General features: G+C 38.7%; 2 protein-coding genes across 3 annotated transcripts in view; both read left to right on the top strand.

The window, feature by feature from the left end:
- The window catches only part of Impe1 (Ecdysone-inducible gene E1), a 38,693-nt gene that overhangs the window by 2,198 nt on the left and 8,851 nt on the right, over positions 1–27,644 (top strand). Inside the window, exons 1-3 of one of the 2 annotated variants that reach the window (XM_077406377.1) lie at positions 5,784–5,801; positions 26,220–26,382; positions 26,656–26,787. In XM_077406377.1, coding sequence (XP_077262503.1) covers positions 5,799–5,801; positions 26,220–26,382; positions 26,656–26,787 — 298 coding nt within the window. In that variant the 5' untranslated portion in view covers positions 5,784–5,798. Of the gene's footprint in view, positions 1–5,783; positions 5,802–26,219; positions 26,383–26,655; positions 26,788–27,644 lie in introns of those variants that run through there. The other variant, XM_077406376.1, reaches the window with a different exon arrangement.
- On the top strand, positions 18,849–20,863 carry LOC143897572 (uncharacterized). The gene is made up of 2 exons (XM_077406383.1): positions 18,849–18,961; positions 19,751–20,863. The coding sequence occupies exons 1-2, from the start codon at positions 18,856–18,858 to the stop codon at positions 20,647–20,649; spliced, it is 1,005 nt and encodes a 334-aa protein (XP_077262509.1). The 5' UTR covers positions 18,849–18,855; the 3' UTR covers positions 20,650–20,863.

The following is a 27,644-nucleotide window of genomic DNA, read 5'->3' as shown; positions in this document are numbered from 1 at the left end:
ATTTATTTAAGCGCATATTCGATATGCAATTTCATCTTTTTATTAATGCAACGGGTCTCCACGCGTCTGCTCATCGGCAATTCGGCGTGCCGTGTGGAACATTGAATTAAACATTAGCCGTTCTTTTATTAGACCGATGGCGGGCGCGTTCGCACGACGTGCGTGACATATCGAGAATTGACTCGCAAAAGAGCGCGTCAATGCATTTCCGTTTTGCCGTCGTGAAAAAATAGTTCAGAAATATTGAATTGCAGTAGACTCGCTCTGTTCGACTGGATATATTCTTATTTTAAATGCACCAAGAGTCATATACATATAAAAGCCAATTTGAAGGAAAAAGGGAAGAGAAAAATACTTCGGAAAGTGCCGAAAAGCGAGACGCACTTTATGAGACCTGAATAAAATTTTTAGGGTATCCTGCACGGTATATGTTTAACCAGGCAAACATTAAAAAGCACGTACCCCTCGTGTTGTCTTATCCTAAATAAATATAAGAGACATGAAATATGGAATACCAACGCCGACTGTTTAGTTTTCTTCTTACAACAGTCATTTGGAACAAATTCACAAGCAACGTTCTACGCTGATATTATACGTTAGACGAAAATAGTCACGGTCTATCTCAAATACTCTCTTACGATACATCTGCAAACGACATACTTTCAAATACATTTTGCCATTCAAGACCAAAGATCCAGAAAACGCAATTGTTTCCATATTGCTCATGCAACTTCTCGGCATTGTGGAACAAAATTATTCCACGGTGCTCACACAAGATCGAGCCCGAGTTTCATTAGTTTCCCTATAGATCCACCCAGGCTAACAAGAATGGGTCTATTGTTTTCGTGGCCAGGGGAGGAAAGGAAGAGGTGAAGGGCTGGAGGAAATAGATCGGCCACGACCACGGAGGCCAATTTGCAGGCAAACAGAACTTCGGAGAGAGCTCCGCCTCCTCCTAGTTCCACGCAACGGTAGTTGCAATCCCATCTGTAACGATGCGGCTGAATATTGGCTCGTTTCTTTCCTTTTCCTCGCATTATGCAGGGTACCTTCGCCTTTATTCGAGTCTTTCTTGCTGCTGTCGCATCTGTTACTGCGAGCGACTTCATTCCGCGAGCGGTTCCACGAGACCGATATCAATGTTCTCTTATACAGTATGTCCCAGAAAAGATATACAGAAAATGTGTAGGATAGGTCGAGCAGTCGAATCAAATTTATTTGAAAATTTTTTGACATTTTCTTAGCAAAGATTTGATTAAAAAGAGTTGTCTTTCTTCATACTTAAAGATTAAAATTTTGTTGAGACAAAATCTATTTAGCTTCATAAAAGTAAAACCGCGATATTTTATTTGCTTATAATTCAAGAATTATCATCTTTTGCCATTTTTTTTAACGAAAGGTCAACTCTAGGTTTGTGAGAGAATCTGTATTAAAATAAAAGGTGGGAATCTTATTTTAAGATTTCTTATTTATTTCTTACGATATGAAATTATGGATTACTTTTTTTTCCTAAAATTATATATTTATTTTTCAAGTTTCGTAAAACACCCTATACGCAGGAACGATTATCTGGAAGATAATACTCGCAGAAACAAATGCGTAGTTAACGAGAAAATTGCTCCAACTTGCACTATTTGCATACGAAAAAGATTGACAGGAATATGAAAGATTAGTGCAAGAAGGTTCACCTTGAGAAAATTGCAGATGCAGGCAACGGTAATTAAGAGTACCACGAGTCGAGCATGTCATCTTCAGTTTTTGCGGCTTTTCTTCCCGACGAGTTTTTCCCAAGTGCGGACCTTTTTTCCCCCCCTCCCCCGCTTTACCCCGAGTTATAATTCACGGTACGCATGTATGAAACGCGATTCTCATGTACGGGCGAGAACGGATAGCCGGGGAAACGCTCGAGTTTACCATATACGTGTTGGAAACCGGGTACCGGTATTCCATGAGATAATTGCGACCGTCCGATGCTTCCGTGCATCGCGGTGTGCGAATTGCATTGCCATACCTTGTAATTGACGCCCGACGATTATTCTCGCGGCAACGATTGGATTTTTCGACGCGTTTTCTGACCCAACCGAGAGCGCGCTAATGACCGCGAGAGATGCATGTTACGCCGGGAAAATCGACGCTCCCGGGCCATGCAATTATCTGAAATCGATATTGCAATGCAGCCGGTTCGTTGCATAAGGATACATCGTGCTACTCGTTTTTGTGAAAAAATGATTTTCACGTTTGAAGATATATAAGTACGTACGACACGGTAAGATTGAGATCTCTTGCTACCGCGCATATCGCAATAAAACGACTTGAATAGTTAATCTTGAGGACGATTTAAGTTTAATGGGGGAACTTTAACGTTTAGACATTAAATTTCGAGGATGCACAAATGAATATAAGTTTTTATATATTTTACGTTTATCGACATTTTCTTAAGGTATTCCTTTCACGGAGGAGCGTATTTTGTAGGCGCTTAAGCAGGGCCTCAGCAAACTCTTGTATATTGCATTAAACTTATATAAAATTAAGTTATAATTGATTATTATGTTTAATTATAAGAAAAAAGTGAAAATATTATGTATTTAAAAATTTTTCATTTTTTGGTAAATTTTTACTGTCAAAACAATATAGCAAAGCTGCGCTTTTCAGGGCGCCGATTGTAAAATGTGAAGTTGATAATAAAAGTGTCAATGTAAATGTCAATTTCATTAATCAAAGAATATTGTGACATTTTCTTTTTATCAAAGAGATATTTTATAATAATAATGAGTGATAAGAAACATAAAGTGAGGAGTAATGTGGGCAAAAATAAGGGACAATTTGTGAAAATAAAAGTGAAGCAGCACACTCAAAATAAATAGTTGATAATAAACCGTACGTGATGAACTGAAGTGTGACATGAGCGCACAGCTTGCAGCGTTGCCAATTATTCCTTGAAAATTGCCATTAAAAATATTCATCTATAAACTACATTTCAAGCCAACTTTTAAGGATGTATCATCGGTACAGTCATAGATGTATAGGACATAATTTTCAAAGCGCTACCAAGTGGATCAAAATTTGTGAGAATGTTCTTTTAGTCTTCCTGATGATTTTACCGTAAAATCAGTGAATTAAAATCGTTATATCTCAGCAACCGTTTAGTGGATTTGTTTCTACTTTTTTGTAGCACATCAGAAAGACTAAAAGAACATTCTCACAAATTTTGATCCACTTGGTAGCGCTTTGAAAATTATGTCCTATACATCTAAGACTGTACCGATATGATACATCCTTAACATAAATATTTTGTTTAAATATTCGGTGACTCTGTATTTTTATCGGCACTATCAAAAATATAGAGTTTAGCGAATATGTGTGTGTGGTAGCGCAGTTAATATTTAATATCTTAAGATATTTGATAAACAAATTATTACATTGAAATGTGGAAAATAGACTTTTTCGATAACGTCACATATAAATATCGAATTTTTAAAGTCATAATTCTTTTTTATAAGTTTGGTAATGTGGTTTAATTTTTTTCTAGCGTAAAGATATACATTTTAACTTTTTCGTACCAAAAAATCAGTTACTTCTTAAGACTTTGGTGTCATGAAAGGAATACCTTAATATGTGAATGATGTATACAAAAATGTTTTAAGTGAAATAAAAAAAACTGCTGGTGAAATAATAAATACTCGTTGAAATTCTTGCGAGCGAGAGATCGATCGGCAATTGACAAAGACCGTGGATGGAAACTAGAATAGCTGGTGAGGTTACTCTGTAAAAATGAAAAGAGCACGTGTGCAGCGTGCGTTTCCAGAGTCGTTCGACTCCGATTCCGCGCAAAGATCGCGGACATCGCATCCTTTACATTCGTAATAACGCTATCGTGTGCGGGCTTCGAAACATGAAGATTATTTCGCACGTTGCCGACCGTGAAATTGTCGGCGTGACAGCGACGGCACGCGCTCGTAAATTCTATCCTTCGGGACGCGCGTATCTCTCGATCGCGCATCGCGCGATCGCGCTCGTTGCAGCTGCGACAAAATTTACGGCTGCATTAAGGGCGCGTCGCGCCGCGTAACCACGCCGTGACAGTAATTAACGACGTCGCGTCGAATTATTCCGATTCAATCCTCCGGAATCCCATCGTCTCAATTGATTCATAAAATGCCGGTCGCGATTATTTACGATCGTGCGGGATATCGTCCGTCGGCGTCGAGAGCAATCAACGTTCCTTATAGCTGAGAAATGCTTGGAAGAACCGAGACCGGCGCAATTGTGAATGTAGATCTCGAACGCAAATGTTTCCCGCCCTCCTTTATCCCTTTGCGATCCGAAATATCGCAAATATAGGTATATTGTGAACTCAACTTGCATAATGCGATCACGGTAGTTTATTGCGTGATCTTTCAAGCAATTTCAGTGAATCGCTTTACGCGATTGTAATCGGCACTATATTTTGGAATCTCCATAAATGGCTAGGTTTACACCCTGAATTTAGGCCGCGGGCCTATACCTCAAATTCGACCTAAAATATTTAGGCCGCCTGCTGTAAACATTTGATAGGCGGCCGAAACTAGCTTCAGGTCAGACTTTAGGTTGAATTTGAGGTATAGGCCGCGGCCTAAATGTCCCGGTGTATCCGTGCCCAATGTCTCCAAGTAATAAAAATTCTTTGATTTATATTAGATGAAATTGAGGACGAAGTACTTGATCCTCGGTCATTTGCGGGAAATAGTTTGGACCGCAAAAGAGTTAAGTTAAGCGGTAAATGAATTCGATGAATGTTTAAGTAAACACGTAATCGTCGACCTTTGCTTATTGTTTCATTATGAAGTAAAAAGGAAATGTTTTTCTTTTACATTTTTTCTGTTAATGACTTCTGTTATTAAGCACGGGTACACCGGGACATTTAGGCCACGGCCTATACTTCAAATTCAACCTAAAGTCTGATCTGAAGCTAGTTTCGGCCGTCTATCAAATGTTTACAGCAGGCGGCCTAAATAATTTAGGTCGGATTTGAGGTATAGGCCGCGACCTAAATTCAGAGTGTAAACCTAGCCATTATCGCGTATCATTAACACGTTCCTCTCCGTAGTTTTACGATCACAGTCATTTTTATGGAAACGGCGATCTCGATGCGGCCGCGAAGAATTATTTGAACAATGCAATTCTGTACAAAACGCTAGTCCAGAAGTGAAGATGCATCGTTCAGTGAGCGGCCGCACGCGCGTGAGGCCTCGCGTGTGTATGTATATGTGTATGCATGGGCGCGTAACCGCGATGCGTAACAATGCCATCGCGATTGGCAGAGAAATAAGCACTCGTACGAATCTGCTTCGTGTGCGAGGAGATCGATAAGGAGAGAAGTTATAACAACCGAGTTATACGACGTGATTGAGTTGCTAATAGTGTTCTAATCGTGACTCCGGAATGATATTAAATTGTTTTCCGACGTCGAATCTAACGGTGATTATAAAACTGTTGAAATCGATGGCATGATCGATCGAAAGGAAACATTATCAAGGAATAGAATCTCTCGTAACCCGGTTTCAGTGACCTACAAACGCTTCACCTCGATCAAAATTTCAGAATGCGAATAGTGAATACAATGGTAACGGATATCCAGAATGTGGTTTATCATCATTATAAACTTATTGGATGTCTAATTGATCAGAAATACATTTAATCGGTATCCATACTGTGTGAATACAAGTGCGGCGATTGCATGTGGCCTGTCCCTTTCACGCTCACTCTCTAATGGGATTACGTCCGAGCGGAAGAAAAGATACAGACGCAGTCCGCATTCCATGGTGTTTATTGGAGGAAGAGAGAGAGAGAGAGAGAGAGAGAGAGAGAGAGAGAGAGAACGCATCCGCGCGATTATACTTAACTGAACCATAATTTAACCACCGCCATAAAAGTCCGAAGAAGACGCGCAAGAAAACGGTGGGATCTGAGATCTATCTACGTGCGCTTTGTTTCACGAATATTTAACAAGTGCAAACTCTTATCTTTGAATTCCTTCAGATAAAACATCTTCCTCTTTGAACCAGAAAATTTGGCTGTGAGTAAAAAATGTAAGAAATCGCATGTAATGATATTTGGCACAAAATTGAAATTCAATTTTTATCTAAAATATAAAATAAAACGGATATATTTTTTTATAGCTACAATAATATTCATAAAATATAAAAGACATTGTCCAAATATCCATTGTATTTCAATGTTTGTTAACTTTTTATCATTAAATTAAAAATTATTAATGTCAAATAAGTTTATATCTTGCATAATAATTTAAATGAATTATTTTTGAGTAGATCTTTTATCTTTCTACATATTGATTTTTTTAATCATATTTTTTAGAATAGAGTCTTTGGATTATTATTATTGTTCGATCGAACGAAGAGCGTCCTTGCGTTCCGCCATTCTTCAGGATCGTAGCTGAAGCGCGAACGGAATTTCCGCGTGGGAACCGCGGCGTTACACGCACAGATCGCGATCGTGCTCGACGCGCTTCTCTTCGGCACGGCCGTGACTGCTCTGTTCTGCGTTTAAATTGGCTCGGCTTGTTAGGCGTAATTAAGAGCCGGCGGGAGGCGTTTGCGTTGAATATAAAATTCCATCCATGCTACCCTTGGATGCAGCGCTACGCACGCTGGGCTCGTGCTCTGTATTTCCACGCGCATGCGGCGTTGCGTGCAACGGCCGATTAACCCTCTCTCTCTCTCTCTCTCTCTCTCTCTCTCTCTCTCTCTCTCTCTCTCTCTCTCTCTCTCTCTCTCTCTCTCTCTCTCTCTCTCTCTCTCTCTCTTCCTCTTTCCTTTGAAGGTGGATTAATTTCTTTAATATCCTACATATGCGTGTGACTTCGTCCGATTGTTACTTTACTGAGAGATGAAATGTGTACACGCCTCGCAATCGCGTGTTTTGCAGGGAAAGCAACAGATAGTATAGCAGTATACAGATTGATAAATAATGAGCTCTCACGCTTCGCGAAGACCAAGCGTGACGCTTGGCGGACGCGCGGATACGCACGTGTCTTTACTTCCATTTTTCCCGGAGAAGACGGCGAGAACGTCGCGCTGACGTTGAAATAACGCGTCCATTCAGGAAAGCGCATAAATTATTCATCAACGGGACGGTCACTCTGTGGCCGACGAATCCGCGCGGTCCCGCTCGAACGACGCGTTTACGGATTATCGTCGTCAAGCGTAAGACGGCTGCTCGTAATTCAGAGTGCACGGCAATTTTGTCTTTCAGCCTGCACGCGAAAAACGCGTATACGTATTCTTTTAGAGACGTACATCCCCGTTGCGCAAACGCATCCGATCGACCGTTTTACCGTTCAACCGCACTGAAAACCACCTGGCCGCGCACGGGACGACGCAAAAGTTATCCCATGAATGGATAATAAATCGGACGGTAAAACGGAAATGTTTTCGAGTTTACGGTAACTACGTATACGGCATCTATATATACGTACTTTCTGAAACGGGAAGGCTTGAAATAGTCAAGCCTATGTCTCCCAAGATCTTAACGATAAGAAAAACTCTCGTATTTTATGTAAAACTGTGCTTTTGTCGTCTCTCGAGAGAATCTTTGAATTCCTTACTTATATACATGAATATGTACAAAGGGCATAGGGGTATAAGTATGGTGAAATTGCCCCGGGCGAATATTTAATTGCCACTTCGAGGATATGTAGGTATTGATAAAAGACAATAACCCTTAAAAAATCAGACGTCTAACTCAACGGGTTTTCGAGTAAATAAAAAAATACTTAAAAATAAAAAACAATGTTTTTCTCGGGAACGGCTTGATCGATTTTGATAAAATTTTAATATGTTATAGGGATATACTCTCTTATATAAAATATTTTTTTTTCGATTGTCTAAAAATGGTGCGCCGTACTGGAAAAAAAAAAAAAAACTATTTTATACTATAAATTTTCCGGTTTTTGGTATTTATTGGTCATTATTATATAATAACAATCTATATATTATATATTTGTGCGAAAAAATCAAAATTATTTTACTAAAATCGATAATTCCATCATATAGAAGATATTTATCAAGGATTCCAAAACCAGCTGAATATCTGAATAAACTATTTGATCACGATCAAACTAATACAGTAATCAAAGAAGACAGTGATGAAGACTGAAAATCAATGTGCAATTGCAATATATGTTTTATTATGTTATTTTTAATTTTATCGACATGTAATTATATTTGTTGGTATTGATGGAGACAAATGCAAAGTTTCTGATGATATTTTAATAAACACATACATTAATTAATTAATTAATAGTTAATTATTAAAAAACCGTCATTGTTTGTTTTTTTAAATATTAAAAATTAATAAATTGATCTAAAAATTATTTTATCGATTTTAGTAAAATAATTTGGATTTTTTCGCACAAATCTATAATATATAGATTGTTATTATAAAATAATGACCAATAAATATCAAAAACCGGAAAATTCATAGTATAAAAGAATTTTTTTTTCCAGTACGGCGCACCATTTTGAATCAATTGAAAAAAAATATATTTTATATAAGAGAGTATAAAGCTTCTAAAAAAAATAATTTCATAATTTTGCTCAAATCATATGCTTAAAAAAATAATTTTTGGAAAAAAACAATTTTTTTTACTGGATAATGAAACTCTATACGCGGTTGTTGCTCTGTCTCAAGAAAGTCTTTATATGTCCCTATAACATATTAAAATTTTATCAAAATCGATCAAGCCGTTCCCGAGAAAATTTTTTTTTTTATTTTTAAGTATTTTTTTATTTACTCGAAAACCCGTTGAGTTAGACGTCTGATTTTTAAGGGTTATTATCTTTTATCAATACCTACATATCCTCGAAGTGGCAATTAAATATTCGCCCGGGGCAATTTCACCATGCTTATACCCCTATGCCCTTTACATGAGAAATTCTTGTTTCTTGAGATACTGTTATGGATAGATAAGCGTCTCTCTTCTCCTCTTTATCTCTTTTATATCTTATTTAATCATTTTATAATTTATATAATAATTTATATAATTTTGAAGCAAGAAATGATAGTAATTGATCAATAATTAAGAAATAATTAAATACCCATCAATCTGCAATATTATATTAATGATGTTAATATTCAATTACGTTTAATAAACGTCAGCGTCCTCGCTATTATACGTATAACGATACACATATTGATTAAAAAAAAGTTTGTGCCAACAATTAACGTCGAACTACGTCAACTGACAGTTGACGTAGCCCTACGTCTAGTTTCCTTCGCTGAATACTTTAACATGAAATAGTACTATATGGTTATCGATATACCTTTTTTAAAAAAAGGTAAAAAAAGGCGCCAAGTACACGTATAGTAGTGTATATGTTGTTACCTAAAAAAAAATGAAAGTGGTAGTATATTATACCTCGAAAAAACTTAAGTAACAAGTGGTAGACTTTTATATCTCGATAAATCTCGAAAAAATCTAAGCAGTAGTATCTTTATTTCCGAAAAATTATAACTCAAGTGATACACGTCACAAAATTATGTTTCCTTATCAAAAAGAAGAGTCGCGCTTCAAGTGATCTATTACAATTACAAAAAAGAAATGATATCTCTTTAAATTAGAGCGCCAATTACAGAGAGAACATGTATATTGCCTCAAAAAATAATTGTTGCACTACTTTGAAAAATCTTTACATTGTGTCAATTAGAAAAGAATGTATGATAACAATTTTATAAAATTAAAAAATTTTATTTAAATTTAACAAGGGAATACAAGATATTTAAATACAAAGTTTACATGTGTATTTTTTAATGGTCACAAAGAATTACAGAGGTAACAGTACAAAATACAAATATTTTATTAAAATATTTAATCCAACGAGGGAATACAATTTGTATTTAAATATAAAATTTATATATGTATTTTTCAATAGAATAAAATATTTAATCACAAAGAATTACAAAGGTAACAGTACAAAATAAAAATATTTTATTAAAATACATAAATTTTTCTTGTAAAAAAACTTGGCGCTGTTAGACCTCGAAATTTTAAATAAATAAATAAATTTATTCTATACTTAATTATAAGCCGCATTATCCGCCGTCCGCGTCGTCACGCACACCCATATCATTCACTCCCACATCCACGCTGATAATCATTTAATATTACTCCCATCGCATTTTTCTCTGAATTATTTTTATTTACTGTTGTCCTTATTTATTTAAAATTTCGAGGTCTAACAGCGCCAAGTTTTTTTACAAGAAAAATTTATGTATTTTAATAAAATATTTTTATTTTGTACTGTTACCTTTGTAATTCTTTGTGATTAAATATTTTATTCTATTGAAAAATACATATATAAATTTTATATTTAAATACAAATTGTATTCCCTCGTTGGATTAAATATTTTAATAAAATATTTGTATTTTGTACTGTTACCTCTGTAATTCTTTGTGATCATTAAAAAATACACATGTAAACTTTGTATTTAAATATCTTGTATTCCCTTGTTAAATTTAAATAAAATTTTTTAATCTTATAAAATTGTTATCATACATTCTTTTCTAATTGACACAATGTAAAGATTTTTCAAAGTAGTGCAACAATTATTTTTTGAGGCAATATACATGTTCTCTCTGTAATTGGCGCTCTAATTTAAAGAGATATCATTTCTTTTTTGTAATTGTAATAGATCACTTGAAGCGCGACTCTTCTTCTTGATAAGGAAACATAATTTTGTGACGTGTATCACTTGAGTTATAATTTTTCGGAAATAAAGATACTACTGCTTAGATTTTTTCGAGATTTATCGAGATATAAAAGTCTACCACTTGTTACTTAAGTTTTTTTGAGGTATAATACTACCACTTTCATTTTTTTTTAGGTAACAACATATACACTACTATACTTGGCGCCTTTTTTTACCTTTTTTAAAAAAAGATAATTTTGTGCGGATATCACGCCTTTTTGTAGTATATTACGCATTTTATAAACTGTATGTACAGGATAAAGCTATTTGGAGGTATAATACTACCACTTTGTTTTTTTCGAGGTAACAACATAACAGGGTAACAACATAATACATATACACTACTATGCGTGTACTTGCCGCTCTTTTTTACCTTTTTTTTAAAAAGGTAATTTTGTACGGATATCACGCCATTTTGTAGTGTTACGCATCTTAATCTTATAAACAGTATATAATACAAGGTATGAAGCTAAAATTGTTACGGACTATTATTTCTAAAGAAAACAACAATTTAATATTTTGCTTAGTTTTTTTAAAATAATAATCTGTAACCCTTTTAGTTGTACACCTTGTATATATTTTTCAATTTCAACATAAAACATAATCGCAATAAAGCATGATTAATGTTAATAAGTCGTTAACTGTAAAATTCTTTATTTATTTTTATTTGCGTGTCTTACTGAATGTTGTTCGCAACTGTATATGTACCGATATCTTCAGGTATCGATATTTTTGATAATTATTTTTACGTCAGACATAATTTTAATTCATTCAATTTTTATTATGTCTAGACATAATTTTTGTCCAATTTTTATTATGTCTAGACATAATTTTAATTTAGCAATTTTTATTATGTCATGACATAATTCTAATTCTGCCGCTAGGGAAATTTTAAGTCGATTCTTATGAATTAAGCTTGAATTCAATGTCTAGGTGTCCCAGGTTGCCGATGACGAGGTCCACATAATGCGCTCTATAGTTTTCGGTGTACAGGTGTATTAATACCTTGAATTCGATGGCCACGTGTTCCAAGTTGCCGATGACGAGGTCCACATAGTGCGCTTCGTAGTTTTCAGTGTCTACATGTATTAATACCTCGAATTCGATATCTACGTGTCCTACATTGGGTGCGTTCAGCCGATACTCCGCTAGCCTAGCAATCGTGAGCAGACGCTCGTTTTCGCTCGTTTCCTCTCTTTTGACCTAATGGATTAAAAGGAGAGGAAACGAGCGAAAACGAGCGACTGCTCACAATTGCTAGGCTAGCGGAGTATCGGCTGAACGCACCCATTCAGATTTAAAGTTATTAATACACCTAGACACCAAAAACTATGAAGCGCATTATGTGGACCTCGTCATCGGCATCCTGGAACACGTAGACATCGAATTCGAGGTATTATTACACCTAGACACCAAAAACTACCGAGCGCGCTATTTGGACCTCGTCATCAGCAACCTGGGACACCTAAACATCGAATTCAAAATATTAATACACGTAGACACCGAAAACTACGGAGCTCACTATCTAGACATCGTCATCGGCAACCTGGAACACTTAGACATCGCATTCAACGTATTATTACACCTGGACACCGAAAACTACGAAGCGCACTATGTGGACCTCGTCATCGGCAACCTGAGACACGTAGACATTGAATTCAACGTATTCTTACACCTGGACACCGAAAACTATGAAGCGCACTATGTGGACTTCGTCATCGGCAACCTGGAACACTTAGACATCGAATTCAACGTACGATTACACCTGGACACCGAAAACTACCGAGCGCGCTATCTGGACCTCGTCATCAGCAACCTGGGACACCTAGACATCGAATTCAACGTACGATTACATCTGGACACCGAAAACTATGAAGCGCACTATCTGGGTCCCGTCATCGGCAACCTGGGACACGTGGACATCGAATTCAAGGTATTAATACACGTAGACACCGAAAACTACGGAGCGCACTATGTGAACCTTGTCATCGGCAACCTGGGACACCTAGACATCGAATTCAACGTACGATTACACCTGGACACCAAAAACTATGAAGCGCACTATTTGGATCCCGTCATCGGCAACCTGGAACACGTGGACATCGAATTCAAGATATTAATACTCGTAGACACCGAGAACTACGGAGCGCACTATGAGGACCTCGTCATCGGCAACCTGGGACGCGTAGACATCGAATTCAACGTATTATTACACCTGGACACCGAAAACTATGAAGCGCACTATGTGGACTTCGTCATCGGCAACCTGTGACACTAGACATCGAATTCAAGGTATTAATACACGTAGACACCGAAAACTACGGAGCGCACTATGAGGACCTCGTCATCGGCAACCTGGGACACGTAGACATCGAATTCAACGTATTATTACACCTGGACACCGAAAACTACGAAGCGCACTATGTGGACCTCGTCATCGGCAACCTGAGACACGTAGACATTGAATTCAACGTATTCTTACACCTGGACACCGAAAACTACGAAGCGCACTATGTGGACCTCGTCATCGGCAACCTGGGACACCTAGACATCGAATTCAACGTACGATTACATCTGGACACCGAAAACTATGAAGCGCACTATGTGGACTTCGTCATCGGCAACCTGTGACACTAGACATCGAATTCAAGGTATTAATACACGTAGACACCGAAAACTACGGAGCGCACTATGAGGACCTCGTCATCGGCAACCTGGGACACGTAGACATCGAATTCAACGTGTTATTACACCTGGACACCGAAAACTATGAAGCGCACTATCTGGACCTCGTTATCGGCAACCTGGGATACCTAGACATCGAATTCAAGCTTAATTAATAAGAATCGACTTAAAAATTCCCTAGCGGCATTTTCTGCCAAGCGTAGAGAATCTTCTTTTCCGTTAACTCAATATATATTATTTATATATATATACCTAATTTACCTAAATAGAAATCTTCCTTCTGACCGATAAGTCTATCGACTTAATTTCGAAATACGCGCGCGATATCGAAACTGGCGATACCTGCGCCGCCAGCGTCGAAAAAGTGAAAGTGACGTTTCTGATTATGACGTCATCATATCAGACGTCGGCGTTAGAAGTAGAAGAAGAAGTATCTTAATAAAAAATTTTCACATTTGGACTTTGCGTCGCAATATCTCCGCTCGTAGGGCACGTAGCGGAATATTATGAGAGAAACCCCCCCCCCCCCTAATTGGACCCCAAGCTATCGATCAAGCCTACTTAGAACTTGATCCGTTCACTCGTTATCGAGATCTCAACATCTCGGGTACTCGCAACCCGTCGCGTCGCGTAAAAAAGTCACGGTCGGTCTCGCTCCGCGTGTACTTGGCGCGAGACACTGCCGTGTCTCTTGATCTGCGTATGCGCATTGCGGATGATTAAGCTTCACTACCTTTCTCTCTCGCGCAATTAACGTTTCTCTCTCGCACGATGTCGGACACAGACTCGATGTTCAATGCCTCTTCCATATATGTTCTATTCTAATAGACGTAGTTCTACGTGTTAATTGCGTCACAGTTGTTACTGTGCTTGTTTTTTTTTTATTTAATGTTTTATTTATTTATTTATTTATTTACTTATTTATATTTATATATTGTTTTATTAATTTATTTATTTATTGATTTATTTATTAATATATTTATTTATTAATTTTTTGATTTATTGTTTAATTTATTTATTTATTAAACCTTGAAAAGTATTAAAAGAAAATATACTTTATTATATAGTTTTTGAAAGCTCTCGATGTAAGCTAAATGTTTTTGCAATTTAATAAATAAATAATTGAATAAATGAATAGATGAGTGTATTTATTAAATAAATGAATGGATGAATGGATGAATGGATGAATGAATGAATGTATGAATGGATAAATGGATGAATGGATGAATGGATGAATGGTTGAATGGATTTAATAAATAAATAAATGAATGAATGAATGAATGGATTGATGAATGGATGAATGAATGGATAAATTATCATTCATTCATCCATTCATTCATTCATTTATTTATTAAATGTATTTAATGGATAAATTATCATTCATTCATCCATTCATTCATTCATTTATTTATTAAATGTATTTAATAAATAAATAAATAAATGAATGAATGGATGAATGAATGATAATTTATCCATTCATTCATCCATTCATTTATCCAATTATTTATTCATTTATTTATTTATGAAATTGCGAAAACCCATAGCTTACATCGAGATCTTTCAAAAACTATATAATAAAATATATTTTTCTTTAATACTGTTTCGAAATTAACGCCGCTTTAACGTCGGTTTGGACGTCGCGAGCGCGATCGAGGAAAGCGTGACGATCAACGAACGCGACTTCAGAGAATCGATTTTAGCAACGATGAATTTCTCGTGCTGTTGTTTTTTTTTGTCTGTCTGCTTACTTCTCTCTCCGATATCGCAAGCTATTTTGAAAAAGAAAATATCGTAACGAAAGATAAAAGGGATAAAGTCGAAAAAGTGTGAGTTCGAAAGAGTGCGAGTTCGAAAGAGTGCGAGTTCGAAAGAGTGGAGTGCGAGATTCGACGGAGACATTTTGAAGGGAGTTTCGAAAGGAGATTCGACGGAGACATTTCGAAAGGAGTTTCGAAAGGAGATTCGACGGAGACATTTCGAAGGGAGTTTCGAAAGGAGATTCGATGGAGACATTTCGAAGGGAGTTTCGAAAGGAGATTCGACGGAGACATTTCGAAGGGAGTTTCGAAAGGAGATTCGATGGAGTCATAGCGGATTGCTCGAATGATGGAGTCATAGCGGATTATTCGAATTCGTCGTCTTTATACGTAAGAAGGTAGATAGAAGTTTAAAGGTAAGAGTAAGCTTTACTACGATTGAGTTAATTGCGGATTCATACGTTCGAGGTCATGACGGGCAACACGATGTTGCGTGATTACCGCGTAGCTTTTTGCAATCAGCTTTATATTATGGTGAAGGACAACGAATGTTCTTGCGTACACCTTTAAAGGTGATCGAGCAGTTCGAGACTGCGATGTAAGATTCAGACCTCTTACGTGATGACGAACAGTTCGAGACTGTAAGGAGATTTCGAATGAATGTTTTTTGATACACCGCTGATGACGAATAGTTCGAAACTGTAAAGAGATTTCGAATGGTGTTTTTGATACATCGCTTTGAGTTTATCATAATGCTGAATTACGTTGATACACCGAATACGCCGAATGACGAATTGATACACCTTCGATGTTTTTTGATACACCGCTTTGAGTTTATCATAATGCTGAATTACGCTGATACACCGAATACGCCGAATGACGAATTGATACACCTTTTTTGAGACTTTTAAATTATTTGGATTTGTTATTTACAGATTTAACTCAGTCCTGATTTTCCTGCGCGCCATTCATCCTTGCGATCTACGATCCTGATTTTTCTGCGCGCCATTCATCCTTGCGATCTACGATTCTGATTTTCCTGCGTCCTGTGCGATAAACATCATTGATCTGCGCGCCATTCATCCTGCGTTCTACATTCCTGATTCTTCTACGTCTTTCATATTAAACATCTTTGATCTACGCTCCATTCATTCTTGTGATCTATGTTTATGCTATTCCTAAATTCTTTGTGTTAAATTTTTTGCTCTTTACGCTTCTTCATCATTCCTGACATTCTTAATCTCATTCGCACAACACCAACCAGATTGTCAACACATAACATTTTTTGGTCCTTCGAGCCGGATATTGTTGTGCTTAACATTATGTCAAGTATTGATACAAGGATTTCGCTGCAACGCAGTCGATACAAATTAATTCAGCAGGCAGCGACGGAAGATGATCATGATGAGGCATCTCTTCAACTTATTAACGCTCGATTGGAATTACTCGACGAAAACTGGCAACAATTTCGAGAGGAACATGTGGATTTATGCCGCTCGGGAGATAGACGGCTAAAAGATCACCGATACATCACAGATATGAAGAATCTTTAAAAGATTATCTGACACTCGGTCATATGGTCGCAGCTCCCATCTCTGAAGATAGTACACCTGCTTTTTATCTTCCACATCATGGCGTCATTCGTGAGGACAGACTTACCACCAAACTACGGGTGGTATTCAACGGTTCCTGTCGTACTAGCTCCGGAGTTTCTCTTAATGAAATTCTCCACTCAGGTGCAAAACTTCAGACGGATATTTCCGACGTGCTACTTTGGATTCGCACACATCGATTTATCTTTTCTACGGACATCGTCAAGATGTTCCGACAAATTGCCGTACACCCAGATGATTGGGCGTTACAATCCATTCTTTGGTTCAATTCAGAAGGTCAGCCTGCTCCTCATCGACTCACCACTGTCACTTTCGGGCTCACATGTCCCCCTTTTCTCGCACTCCGAACGGTACTACAACTTATTGAGGATGAAGGTGCGCGTTTTCCTAAAGCTGTTCCAGTTCTCAAGAAAGGCCGCTACATCGATGACACTTTTGGAGGTGCCGACACAATCTCTGAGGCCAAAGAGATAGTGCACCAAGTTACACAGCTTTGTATGGCGGGCGGCTTTCCCTTGCAAAAATGGAAGAGTAACAATCAAGAAATATTGCCTCCAGTTTCGGACAGTAGCAACGAATCTTCTTCTGAATCTTCTTCTCCAGTTGAATTTGAGCCATCCCTTGTGAAAATTCTCGGGCTCATTTGGAATCCAGAGACTGACACCTTCCTTTTTTCTGATAAATCATCGCAACGTGATCGAGTTACCAAGCGAACGATACTTTCTGAAATCGCTCAAATGTACGACCCTCTAGGTTTTATTTCTCCAGTGATGATCCGGAGCAAGATAATTTTACAGGAACTTTGGTTACTCAAGAGTGGATGGGATGATTCTGTTCCTTCGGAGTTACACGATCGTTGGATCTCATTTCGTCTTCAGTTGACCACACTTCAAAAGCTTTCTATTCCGAGATGGTTAGGACTTGGATCGTCCAAACGTATAGTAGAACTTCATGGATTCTCAGACGCTTCTTCTATGGCAATGGCTGCTGCGGTGTTCGTTCGGGTCTCACAAGGCAATGATGAATATTTAGTGCGCTTAGTGAGTGCAAAAACTAGAGTCGCTCCACTTAAATTACTTTCAATTCCGCGGTTAGAGCTTTCAGCCGCTCTCCTATTATCGAAATTGATGACACATATTCAGAAAGTGTTGGATCTATCTGATGTTCCTGTACACCTTTGGACTGATTCGTCTGTCACTCTTTACTGGATTACCACACATCCATCGCGATGGAAAGATTTTGTGCGGAACAGAGTTACTGCTATTCAAGAGATGCTACCCCAAGGATCGTGGCACTTCATACCAGGAAAACAGAACTCAGCAGACTGCGCTTCCCGCGGACTAACTCCAGAACAACTCATTAATCACAATCTCTGGTGGAACGGTCCCAGTTGGTTATCCGAACCATCTTCCTTGTGGCCAAAAGCTGTTAGTAAACTTTCGCCAGAGACCGATCTCGAAGAGCGACCTGGAATGGTCTCACTTACCGTGTCATCCCCGAAACCTTATTGGTCACTGCTTGATAGATATTCCTCCTTATCATTCTTGTTTAGAATCACAGCTCTCTGTCGTCGTGTTCTGTCTCGTCTAAGGAAAAAGCCGCAAACTTCTCTTTTTTGGCCGCTGACACCGGAAGAGATGCATCAAAGCCGAAATTTTTGGTGCAAACAAGTGCAACATTCTTGGTTCGCTAATGATTTACTGATTATTTCTAAAGGAGACACTTTTCCACGATCTCATCCTATGGCTAAATTAACCCCATTCCTGGATCGAGATGAACTCTTACGTGTTGGAGGACGATTACATTACGCTGATCTTTCCATGGAATCAAAACATCCCATCATCCTTCCAAGAACATCCCCTCTCACCACACTCATTATTGACGACGCTCATAGCCGCACACTTCAAGGGGGAACGCAAGTTACATTGAGCTTTATCCGTCAAACATATTGGATCATTGGAGGCAGGGCTCCTATTCGCTCCTTCATTCTCAAATGTATTCGTTGTGCTCGATATCGTGGAATCCGAGCTCAGTAACTTATGGGTCAACTTCCAATGTCTCGAGTTACTCAAGCAAGACCGTTTCTACATTCTGGGTTAGATTATGCTGGTCCCATCATGCTCAAAACTTGGAGAGGGCGGGCGGCTCGAAACTATAAAGGTTTGTAACGTTCGCGTTTCCTCGCTCGGAATTCGCTCGCCAGGCCAGGGTGAGAAAACGTGGAGACACTGGTCAGTTTCACATAAAGCTATTTATTCACACTATTTACAGTACAGTTTGATGGAGGGCGTGAGTGTCAGTGTGTGTGTGTGTGTCGCTCCGCTGAGCCGCAGTGTACGTGTACCGGGTTGATGCGCGGTCGGACAGAGACGGGCTCGCGGACAGGCGTGGAGGCACGGTTGCCTTGCGGATTCGCGGGCAAGTACGGAGGCACGGCTGCCTTGCGGATTCGCGGGTAGGCAGGTCGGTCAGGAGCTCAGTCGGGGGCGCCCAACTGAGCGGCCCGTACACCGGGAGCGCCCGGCTTGAAGACGGGAGCGCCCGTCTTCCGTACGGCGGAGGGGGTCGGGAGCGCCCGACCCAGAGGCAGGAAAGGGCAGGTAATGCCAACCGGGAGCACCCAGCTGGGGAGGCCCGTACCCTGGGAGCGCCCAGGTGAGAACGGGAGCACCCGTTCTCTGTACGGAGGAAGTCGTTGGGAGCGCCCAACGTGGTGAAGCGGTCTCGGAGAGAGGTCGTGTCGGGAACAGGAGTCGGACAGGACTGGTGACTCGAGTCGGCTCGAGTCCCCTATTTATACCCCGAGTGCGGTCGGTGGGGGCTGTCCCTTCACTGGGGCTGCCCCACCGCTCGGTTGCCCCACCGCTTGGGCCCAGGAGCGCACGCTGAACATGTGCTTAGTGGCCGCCAGGGCCGTAGTGCTAGTGACGAATACGCGTATCGTCACAGGTTACCTTGCGATTTTTGTGTGTCAAGCTACTTCAGCCATACATATCAAAATAGTAACCGATTATTCGACTGAAGCATTTATTGCGGCATACAAACGCTTCACTGCTCGTCGAGGCATCTGCGCTACCCTTCAAAGCGACTGTGGAAAAAATTTTGTTGGCGCTGATATTGCTTTACGACAACGTTTTAGTATAGCATCTAAGGAATTGCGTGAACTCGCTTCTATTCTAGCAAAGGACGGTACTAAATGGATCTTCAATCCGCCATCAGCTCTTCACTTTGGAGGAAAGTGGGAGGCAGCTGTAAAATCAACGAAATTTCATCTAACTCGAGTGATCGGAGATACTTTGTTAACTTATGAAGAATTGAACACTGTGATAATTCAAATCGAAGCAGTATTGAATTCTCGTCCACTTTGCCCTCTGTCAGACGATCCTAGCGACTACACTGCCTTGACCCCGGGACACTTCCTGATAGGGGAATCACTCACGACTATTCCAGAACCGGAATTATCGTCTGAACCTGAGACTCGTCTTAATAGATGGCAGCTGTTAAGAAAGAAGATTGACTGTTTTTGGAAACGATGGTCAGTGGAATGTCTCCAAAGATATCTGGCTGTATCAAAGTGGTATCATCCTTCTAATGATATAAAAGAGGGATCTTTAGTTCTCATGACCGACGAACGTTACCCGCCATCCAAGTGGCCTTTAGGCAGAGTCACGAAACTTCATCCAGGACCTGACGGATTAACAAGAGTAGTAACCCTTCGCACAGCCTCTTCAAGTTTTAAACGACCCATTGCCAAGCTTTGTGTTCTGCCATTCAATCCAGACGAAAATTGTTCGCCAACTCTGTCGTCGAAGGCGGGCGGAAATGTTTCGAAATTAACGCCGCTTTAACGTCGGTTTGGACGTCGCGAGCGCGATCGAGGAAAGCGTGACGATCAACGAACGCGACTTCAGAGAATCGATTTTAGCAACGATGAATTTCTCGTGTTGTTGTTTTTTTTTGTCTGTCTGCTTACTTCTCTCTCCGATATCGCAAGCTATTTTGAAAAAGAAAATATCGTAACGAAAGATAAAAGAGATAAAGTCGAAAAAGTGTGAGTTCGAAAGAGTGCGAGTTCGAAAGAGTGCGAGTTCGAAAGAGTGGAGTGCGAGATTCGACGGAGACATTTCGAAGGGAGTTTCGAAAGGAGATTCGACGGAGACATTTCGAAGGGAGTTTCGAAAGGAGATTCGATGGAGTCATAGCGGATTGCTCGAATGATGGAGTCATAGCGGATTATTCGAATTCGTCGTCTTTATACGTAAGAAGGTAGATAGAAGTTTAAAGGTAAGAGTAAGCTTTACTACGATTGAGTTAACCGCGGATTCATACGTTCGAGGTCATGACGGGCAACACGATGTTGCGTGATTACCGCGTAGCTTTTTGCGATCAGCTTTATATTATGGTGAAGGACAACGAATGTTCTTGCGTACACCTTTAAAGGTGATCGAGCAGTTCGAGACTGCGATGTAAGATTCAGACCTCTTACGTGATGACGAACAGTTCGAGACTGTAAGGAGATTTCGAATGAATGTTTTTTGATACACCGCTGATGACGAATAGTTCGAAACTGTAAAGAGATTTCGAATGATGTTTTTGATACATCGCTTTGAGTTTATCATAATGCTGAATTACGTTGATACACCGAATACGCCGAATGACGAATTGATACACCTTCGATGTTTTTTGATACACCGCTTTGAGTTTATCATAATGCTGAATTACGCTGATACACCGAATACGCCGAATGACGAATTGATACACCTTTTTTGAGACTTTTAAATTATTTGGATTTGTTATTTACAGATTTAACTCAGTCCTGATTTTCCTGCGCGCCATTCATCCTTGCGATCTACGATCCTGATTTTTCTGCGCGCCATTCATCCTTGCGATCTACGATTCTGATTTTCCTGCGTCCTGTGCGATAAACATCATTGATCTGCGCGCCATTCATCCTGCGTTCTACATTCCTGATTTTTCTACGTCTTTCATATTAAACATCTTTGATCTACGCTCCATTCATTCTTGTGATCTATGTTTATGCTATTCCTAAATTCTTTGTGTTAAATTTTTTGCTCTTTACGCTTCTTCATCATTCCTGACATTCTTAATCTCATTCGCACAACACCAACCAGATTGTCAACACATAACAAATACTTTTCCAGAACAAACATATTAAAAAATTAACCACGAAAACATTTTAGCTTACATCGAGAGCTTTCAAAAACTATATAATAAAGTATATTTTTCTTTAATACTTTTCAAGAGTATTCATTCATTCATTTATTTACTAAATCCATTCATCCATTTACCCATTCATCCATTTATCCATTCATCCATTCATTTATTCATCCATTTATTCATTCATTCATTTATTTATTAAATACATTCATCCATTCACCCATTCATCCATTCATCCATTCATTCATTTATTTATTTATTAAATCCATTCATTCATTCACCCATTTATTCATTATTCATTCATTCATTCATCCATTCATTCATTCATTTATGTATTTATTAAATCCATTCATCCATTTATTCATTCATTTATTTATTTATGAATTTGCGAAAACCCATAGCTTACATCGAGAGAGAGAGAGAGAGAGAGAGAGAGAGAGAGAGAGAGAGAGAGAGATCTTTCAAAAACTATATAATAAAGTATATATTTTTTTAATACTTTCCCAGAACAAACCCATATCGAAAAATTAACCACGAAAACATTTAGCTTACATCGAGAGAGAGAGCTTTCAAAAACTATATAATAAAGTATATTTTTCTTTAATACTTTTCGAGAAAAAGAAAACGTTGCATGAAAACGTTGCAAGAAAACGTTGCAGTCGTACCCACATACCCCCCGAGAAAGACGTAGTTCTACGTCAAAAGACGGCATAAACAGGCAGAAGGAAACGCTTCAATCCAGCTTTATTTTCGCGCTTCGTTTCAATGCTTAATCGTGGTTTGTTTTTCAAAGATAATATCCTTTATACTCTTAGAAAACTCCGTACTTCCTCTCGTTATCTTTCCGCTCATAAGAAGGGCAATAAAACGCAGAGGAAAGATCCGAGGCTGGCGGAACAACAGCTTAGAAAAATGCGAAGAGCTAAGGATCTCTTCGCGTGGTTTCTTTTCCTTTCAAGACGGGATAAAAGCGGGATTCCTGGACATTCTTCGGAGATCTATATATATCCGCGGGACACGAGCGGACGGAGTCCACACAATTCTCCGATACGGCAATCGGCGCATTGGAATCGGTAATCCGTTACGGCGCGGTCACATTAGACGCGACGGCAATATAATCGCGCTTCGGCAATAAAATCTTATGACTATACCGCTCAAGCGTTACCATAGGCGATCGTCGGCAAGATTCGCCGACTTTCCTCCGAATAATGTTGCGCACGCCACCCAGCTTGAAGCGCACGGTGCGCTAACGGTGCATACGCGCGCAACGGATGCCGCGTGTCACCTTGCGGTGCTTAAGGTAGCTCTAAGGTAAACTAAAAGACTAGCCATATAAATAAAACTTTGGGAGGTTGTTCTTTAACATATAATAAACCATCTCTTAAAACTTGAGACCCTGTTGTTATGTAAATTATTGCAAACGAGCAATATAAAAAATCACTTTTTAACATAGCTCTTATGGGAGGTTATTGAATTTTTACCGGAAATGATATGATATCTTTTAAGAAAAATTAGAGATGTTAATAAAAAACTGAACACTGAAAGATGAAATCACAAGCTTTCCAGTGGTATATGAAAGGTTGTGTGTTGCCATGGATTTTTAAGAAATATTTGATCGAGAAAGTGATGATGCATGTGCGTGTCACGGAAGTAAAATGTCATGGACACGCTAAGAGGTTATATACGCCAGCGGGGAGACGGCGAGTCGGCTGCTAGATCTACACTATCTACACAGTACTTGCGCACTGACGCGAAAGAATCAAGACAACATTAATCAATCGACCTTTTATAGTTATTATAAATTTATAAACTACTTACAAAAATCAATGGGAACATTATTAATATTAATAATTTTTATTTAGATAAGATGTTTAGGAAAAATCATAATGTATTTTATCAAGTTTTATGTGAGTTGTATTATTGACTAACAATGTCACTTTAGAGCCACCTCTACTGCGAGTATATACGCGCGATTCCATTTCCATTTCCACTTCCACCGTTGAGTACCGGGGTAGGCCGGCGATTTAACCGATGCCCCGCGTTCTTTGTATTTCCGTGGCCGCAATCTCTGTATTTCCGTGTTCCTGTGGAAAAAAGCGATGTGAGAAGCAAAAAAAGAGAGCCACGACGCGTTTTAAAAAAGACTATATGTATACGTGAATACTATTTAACAGGAAGTGTCATGTTTCCCAATTTTATTTATATAGAAATTATTCGGAACTGTGTAAAAGAAGTTCCTGAAAGTTATAAAAATAAAATTCATATAAAAATATAAGAGTCACTTTCTCTCTCTCAACGTGAATAAGTTGTATTCTCGAACGTCGTTTTTTCCGAATTTTCGGGCTAATTTGGAATTAAAACTTTTTTTTAAAGATTCTCACATTAGTTTTGACGAGGTTGATTGTAAACAGATGACAAAACTTTATTCGTCATTGCAGTAGCAATATTATAAATAATATTGTATTAATTTATTTGACAATAATGGTTGCTCGTTGGAGTCTACCGAGCTGGTGAATGTGCACAAAAGTGCGCAAGCATTGTTTGGAGATCGTGGGAAACCGGGAATAAGCGATTAGGGAAGAGAGAAGAAAAGAGAGAGAAAGAGAGAGAAAGAGAGGAAGGGAAACTGCATTGGGCACGTATTCGCTTGGCACCTACCCGGTGTAAACGCGGTGGTTCGACATAGAAGAACAACCGCGGAAGCGGCTTCTGGAAGGTCACGAGAACGCGTAAGTACGACGCATCCACCGTGAAAAGCGCCGGGATGCACATCGAAGCGTCTCGGCCTTGACTTCTGATGCACCAACGTATGTGGGTTACGAATAATAAAAACTATAAACCGTGTAATCCATACACTGCAAATCCAAGTGTGTTATTTTTACACGTACAAATGTCTAAAAATAGCACGTTTGACTGAAGCTCTTTTTACATGTTTCTTGCGCGTTAAATTACGTCATTTAATAACATGTTTAATCGTATTAAATTAAAAGTTAATGCATTTAATTGCGTTAAATGACGTGATTTAAAACGGCAAGACATGTGTAAAAAGAGTTTCAGCTAAAATAACACATTTGGATTTGCAATGCATTTTGTGGACTTGCAGATGCATCAAATAAAAAATTTTACGTACATTTTGATGCACGAAGTTTTGAAAATGAGAAAATATGTTCAACGTTTCTCGAGAAACGGTTTGTTACGTATGTATCTTCGTGCGTGCCCTTGCATCGGGGAACCTACAAACTATTTTCTCGCATCATGATTGCAGAAACGGAAGTTTGTAGCACGGAACGCAATTGTCTGATCGTGTAAGTACTTTTTGTGTAGCGCGTCGATTGTGTGCATTGAAATGCTCTCTAGGGAAAAGGGGAATGTAGGAAATTGTCGCGCTGTTAGTCGTAATCGCGCTGCGCGTGTATAAATACTTGGCGCGAGACACTGCATGTGTCTCTTGATCGCTTAGCAGACTTTCTGGTAGCTTTTAGCCATTTGATATTATTGCCTCTTTGATATTATTGTGTGACGATACCGTGGATCGATTCGAAACGACGTCGTTGGATCGTTTCAACTAAATGATACGCTAAATAATTGATTCAAATTTTCTGTGCTACTTTAATGAAATTAGAAAAGAAACAGGGTGTGGAGAGAAAGAGATACGTGCTCGTGAGAATGTTCATAAAGTGTTTTTAAAAGAAAAAGAAACAAAATAATTTTAAATATGTCCTAGTTGTAAATGGACAAGAAGTAAAATAGGAAAAACACTTATATTTATTTCTACTTTTTCCAGTAGGAAAAGAAACTGAAAACTAAAAATTCAGAAATCAAGCAAAGTTTTTAATTTTGAATCGGACTGAATTTATTATCAAATTTAGAATATTATATATAATTTATTAATATAATTTAAATATTGAATTCATTATATTAAATTTATTATTAAATTATTCGCGTAAATCTTATTGTTATATTAGAAATTCTTCTTATTACTCCTCTCTCTTTTAGAACTTTAAGGTTTGTATTCCTCTGAAACTGTGAATGCGTACATTTACATGATGACAATAACAATAGGTATTTAATTAAATACATAAGTATATTATAAGCATAAAAGAATTATAACTTGACGTTAAAGGACACTCGCTTACAAATCTTCCGTTAGAATAAAAAAAGTTCTTGTCTAGCTGCTGTCTAGCTCGCGAAACTGGGTCGCTAAAAGGGAGAGCAAAACTCATCTTCGATCTTCTTGTAGAGATTGGCCTCATCCTCGCCCACTTCGTTGAGCGTGAGGCTCGGCGATGAGTGCAACCGAGACCGGGAGTGTGAGGTCGGGATCGCTAATAGTCACTGCTACTTGGGTTATTGCCGGTGTCAGCCTTTCTTCGCCGGCTACAATGGAACCCATTGTCTCGAATGTAAGTTCGCCAAAGTACTCTTTTACCTTCTCCAACCACATCTCTCTTTCCCTCTCATCTCTCTACCGAAATTGATGTCCTTGAACATTCGCTTTATAGCAAAAAAATCTCAGACTTGCGAGGGATAGATAACTTAATGGCGTTAGATTATGCGAAGAGCCTTATTGAAAAGTCATTAAGGAATACTTAGTTGTTATTTACTGAAAGAGATTTAGTAAAGGAGACTGCTTTACGCGGTAATGTAAGAGATGCTGATATCTTCTAATGTTGCAGCGACACTACTGGGCAACGATTGTCTCGTGAAGGAACAATGCTCCTTGAAAGTTGCGAACAGCAGCTGCCTCGAAGGCGTGTGCAGATGCGAGGAGGGACACTTGCAGTTTCGCAGGCATACCTGTCTGGGACGTAAGTGTATGCTGACTAATGCTCATTATCTCTGCAATTATAAAAATGTTTGATTACGTGCCGCAAAGTTACGTAAATGAAAATCTATAAAAACATAAATTTTTATGAATATAATTAGAGCACTGAATCTAATTCTTAGAATCCATTATCGAATTCAGACTAGACAAAAAGCGGTATTAAAGCAAGCTTAATTTCCCATCCGATCGATTGCGAAACAATAACCTACAATAACATCATACTTAATCGGTATATTAATACATCAGGGTGGATCGATAGGCACTATAATAAGCTATCCGCTCGTGTTCCTTGATGTTACCGTTGGTAGCTGTCTTCGCGTGACATTAAAACAATCATTAGCGACGTGGAACGATGCACGTCGGTGAAAGGATCGATGATAAATAGCTAGGCGAAGCGTAGTTAGAGTACCCCGCGGAGAAAATTATAATTTATGTGATCTTCTCCTTCTCGGCTCATCGAGCGCGGTACACACGTGCACACACTACCTAGCATACCTTGGAAATACATTCCGAAGAATCGTATACTTTCTTTTGCTCTCTCTCTCTCTCTCTCTTGATTTATTGAGAATCGGTTTCGATCGCTGACAGCCGGTTACTGCGCCGTTTTCGATGCCGGGATCACCGCGACTTCCTGCGCTAACGATCTCGGCTATTTATTGTCATCGTAAAAATACATTGAAGATACCTTCACGAGCAGGTCGTCTTACGTGGATAGAAACAATAAACGTTCATTTATTTACAGAAGTTTTATACTTGAGAGATACGATTGTATAGTAATATTTTCTCCAAAATATTTGTACGTAAATTATATATGAATAAAACGTTTACAACACATCGGTA

Source organism: Temnothorax americanus, unplaced genomic scaffold (assembly GCF_048541705.1).
Source record: "Temnothorax americanus isolate GAGA-0224 unplaced genomic scaffold, ASM4854170v1 Scaffold200, whole genome shotgun sequence".
In the NCBI taxonomy this organism is placed as follows: domain Eukaryota; kingdom Metazoa; phylum Arthropoda; class Insecta; order Hymenoptera; family Formicidae; genus Temnothorax; species Temnothorax americanus.
The sequence above is the reverse complement of the archived record's forward strand: the minus strand, read 5'-3'. Positions and strand labels throughout refer to the sequence as shown.

Excerpts from the sequence above, each read along its gene's own strand:
- LOC143897572 (XM_077406383.1), top strand. The coding sequence starts at position 18,856 with ATGTCTCGAGTTACTCAAGCAAGACCGTTTCTACATTCTGGGTTAGAT. Across the intron at positions 18,962-19,750 it reads GGCGGCTCGAAACTATAAAG|GTTACCTTGCGATTTTTGTG; the intron begins GTTTGTAACGTT and ends GTATCGTCACAG.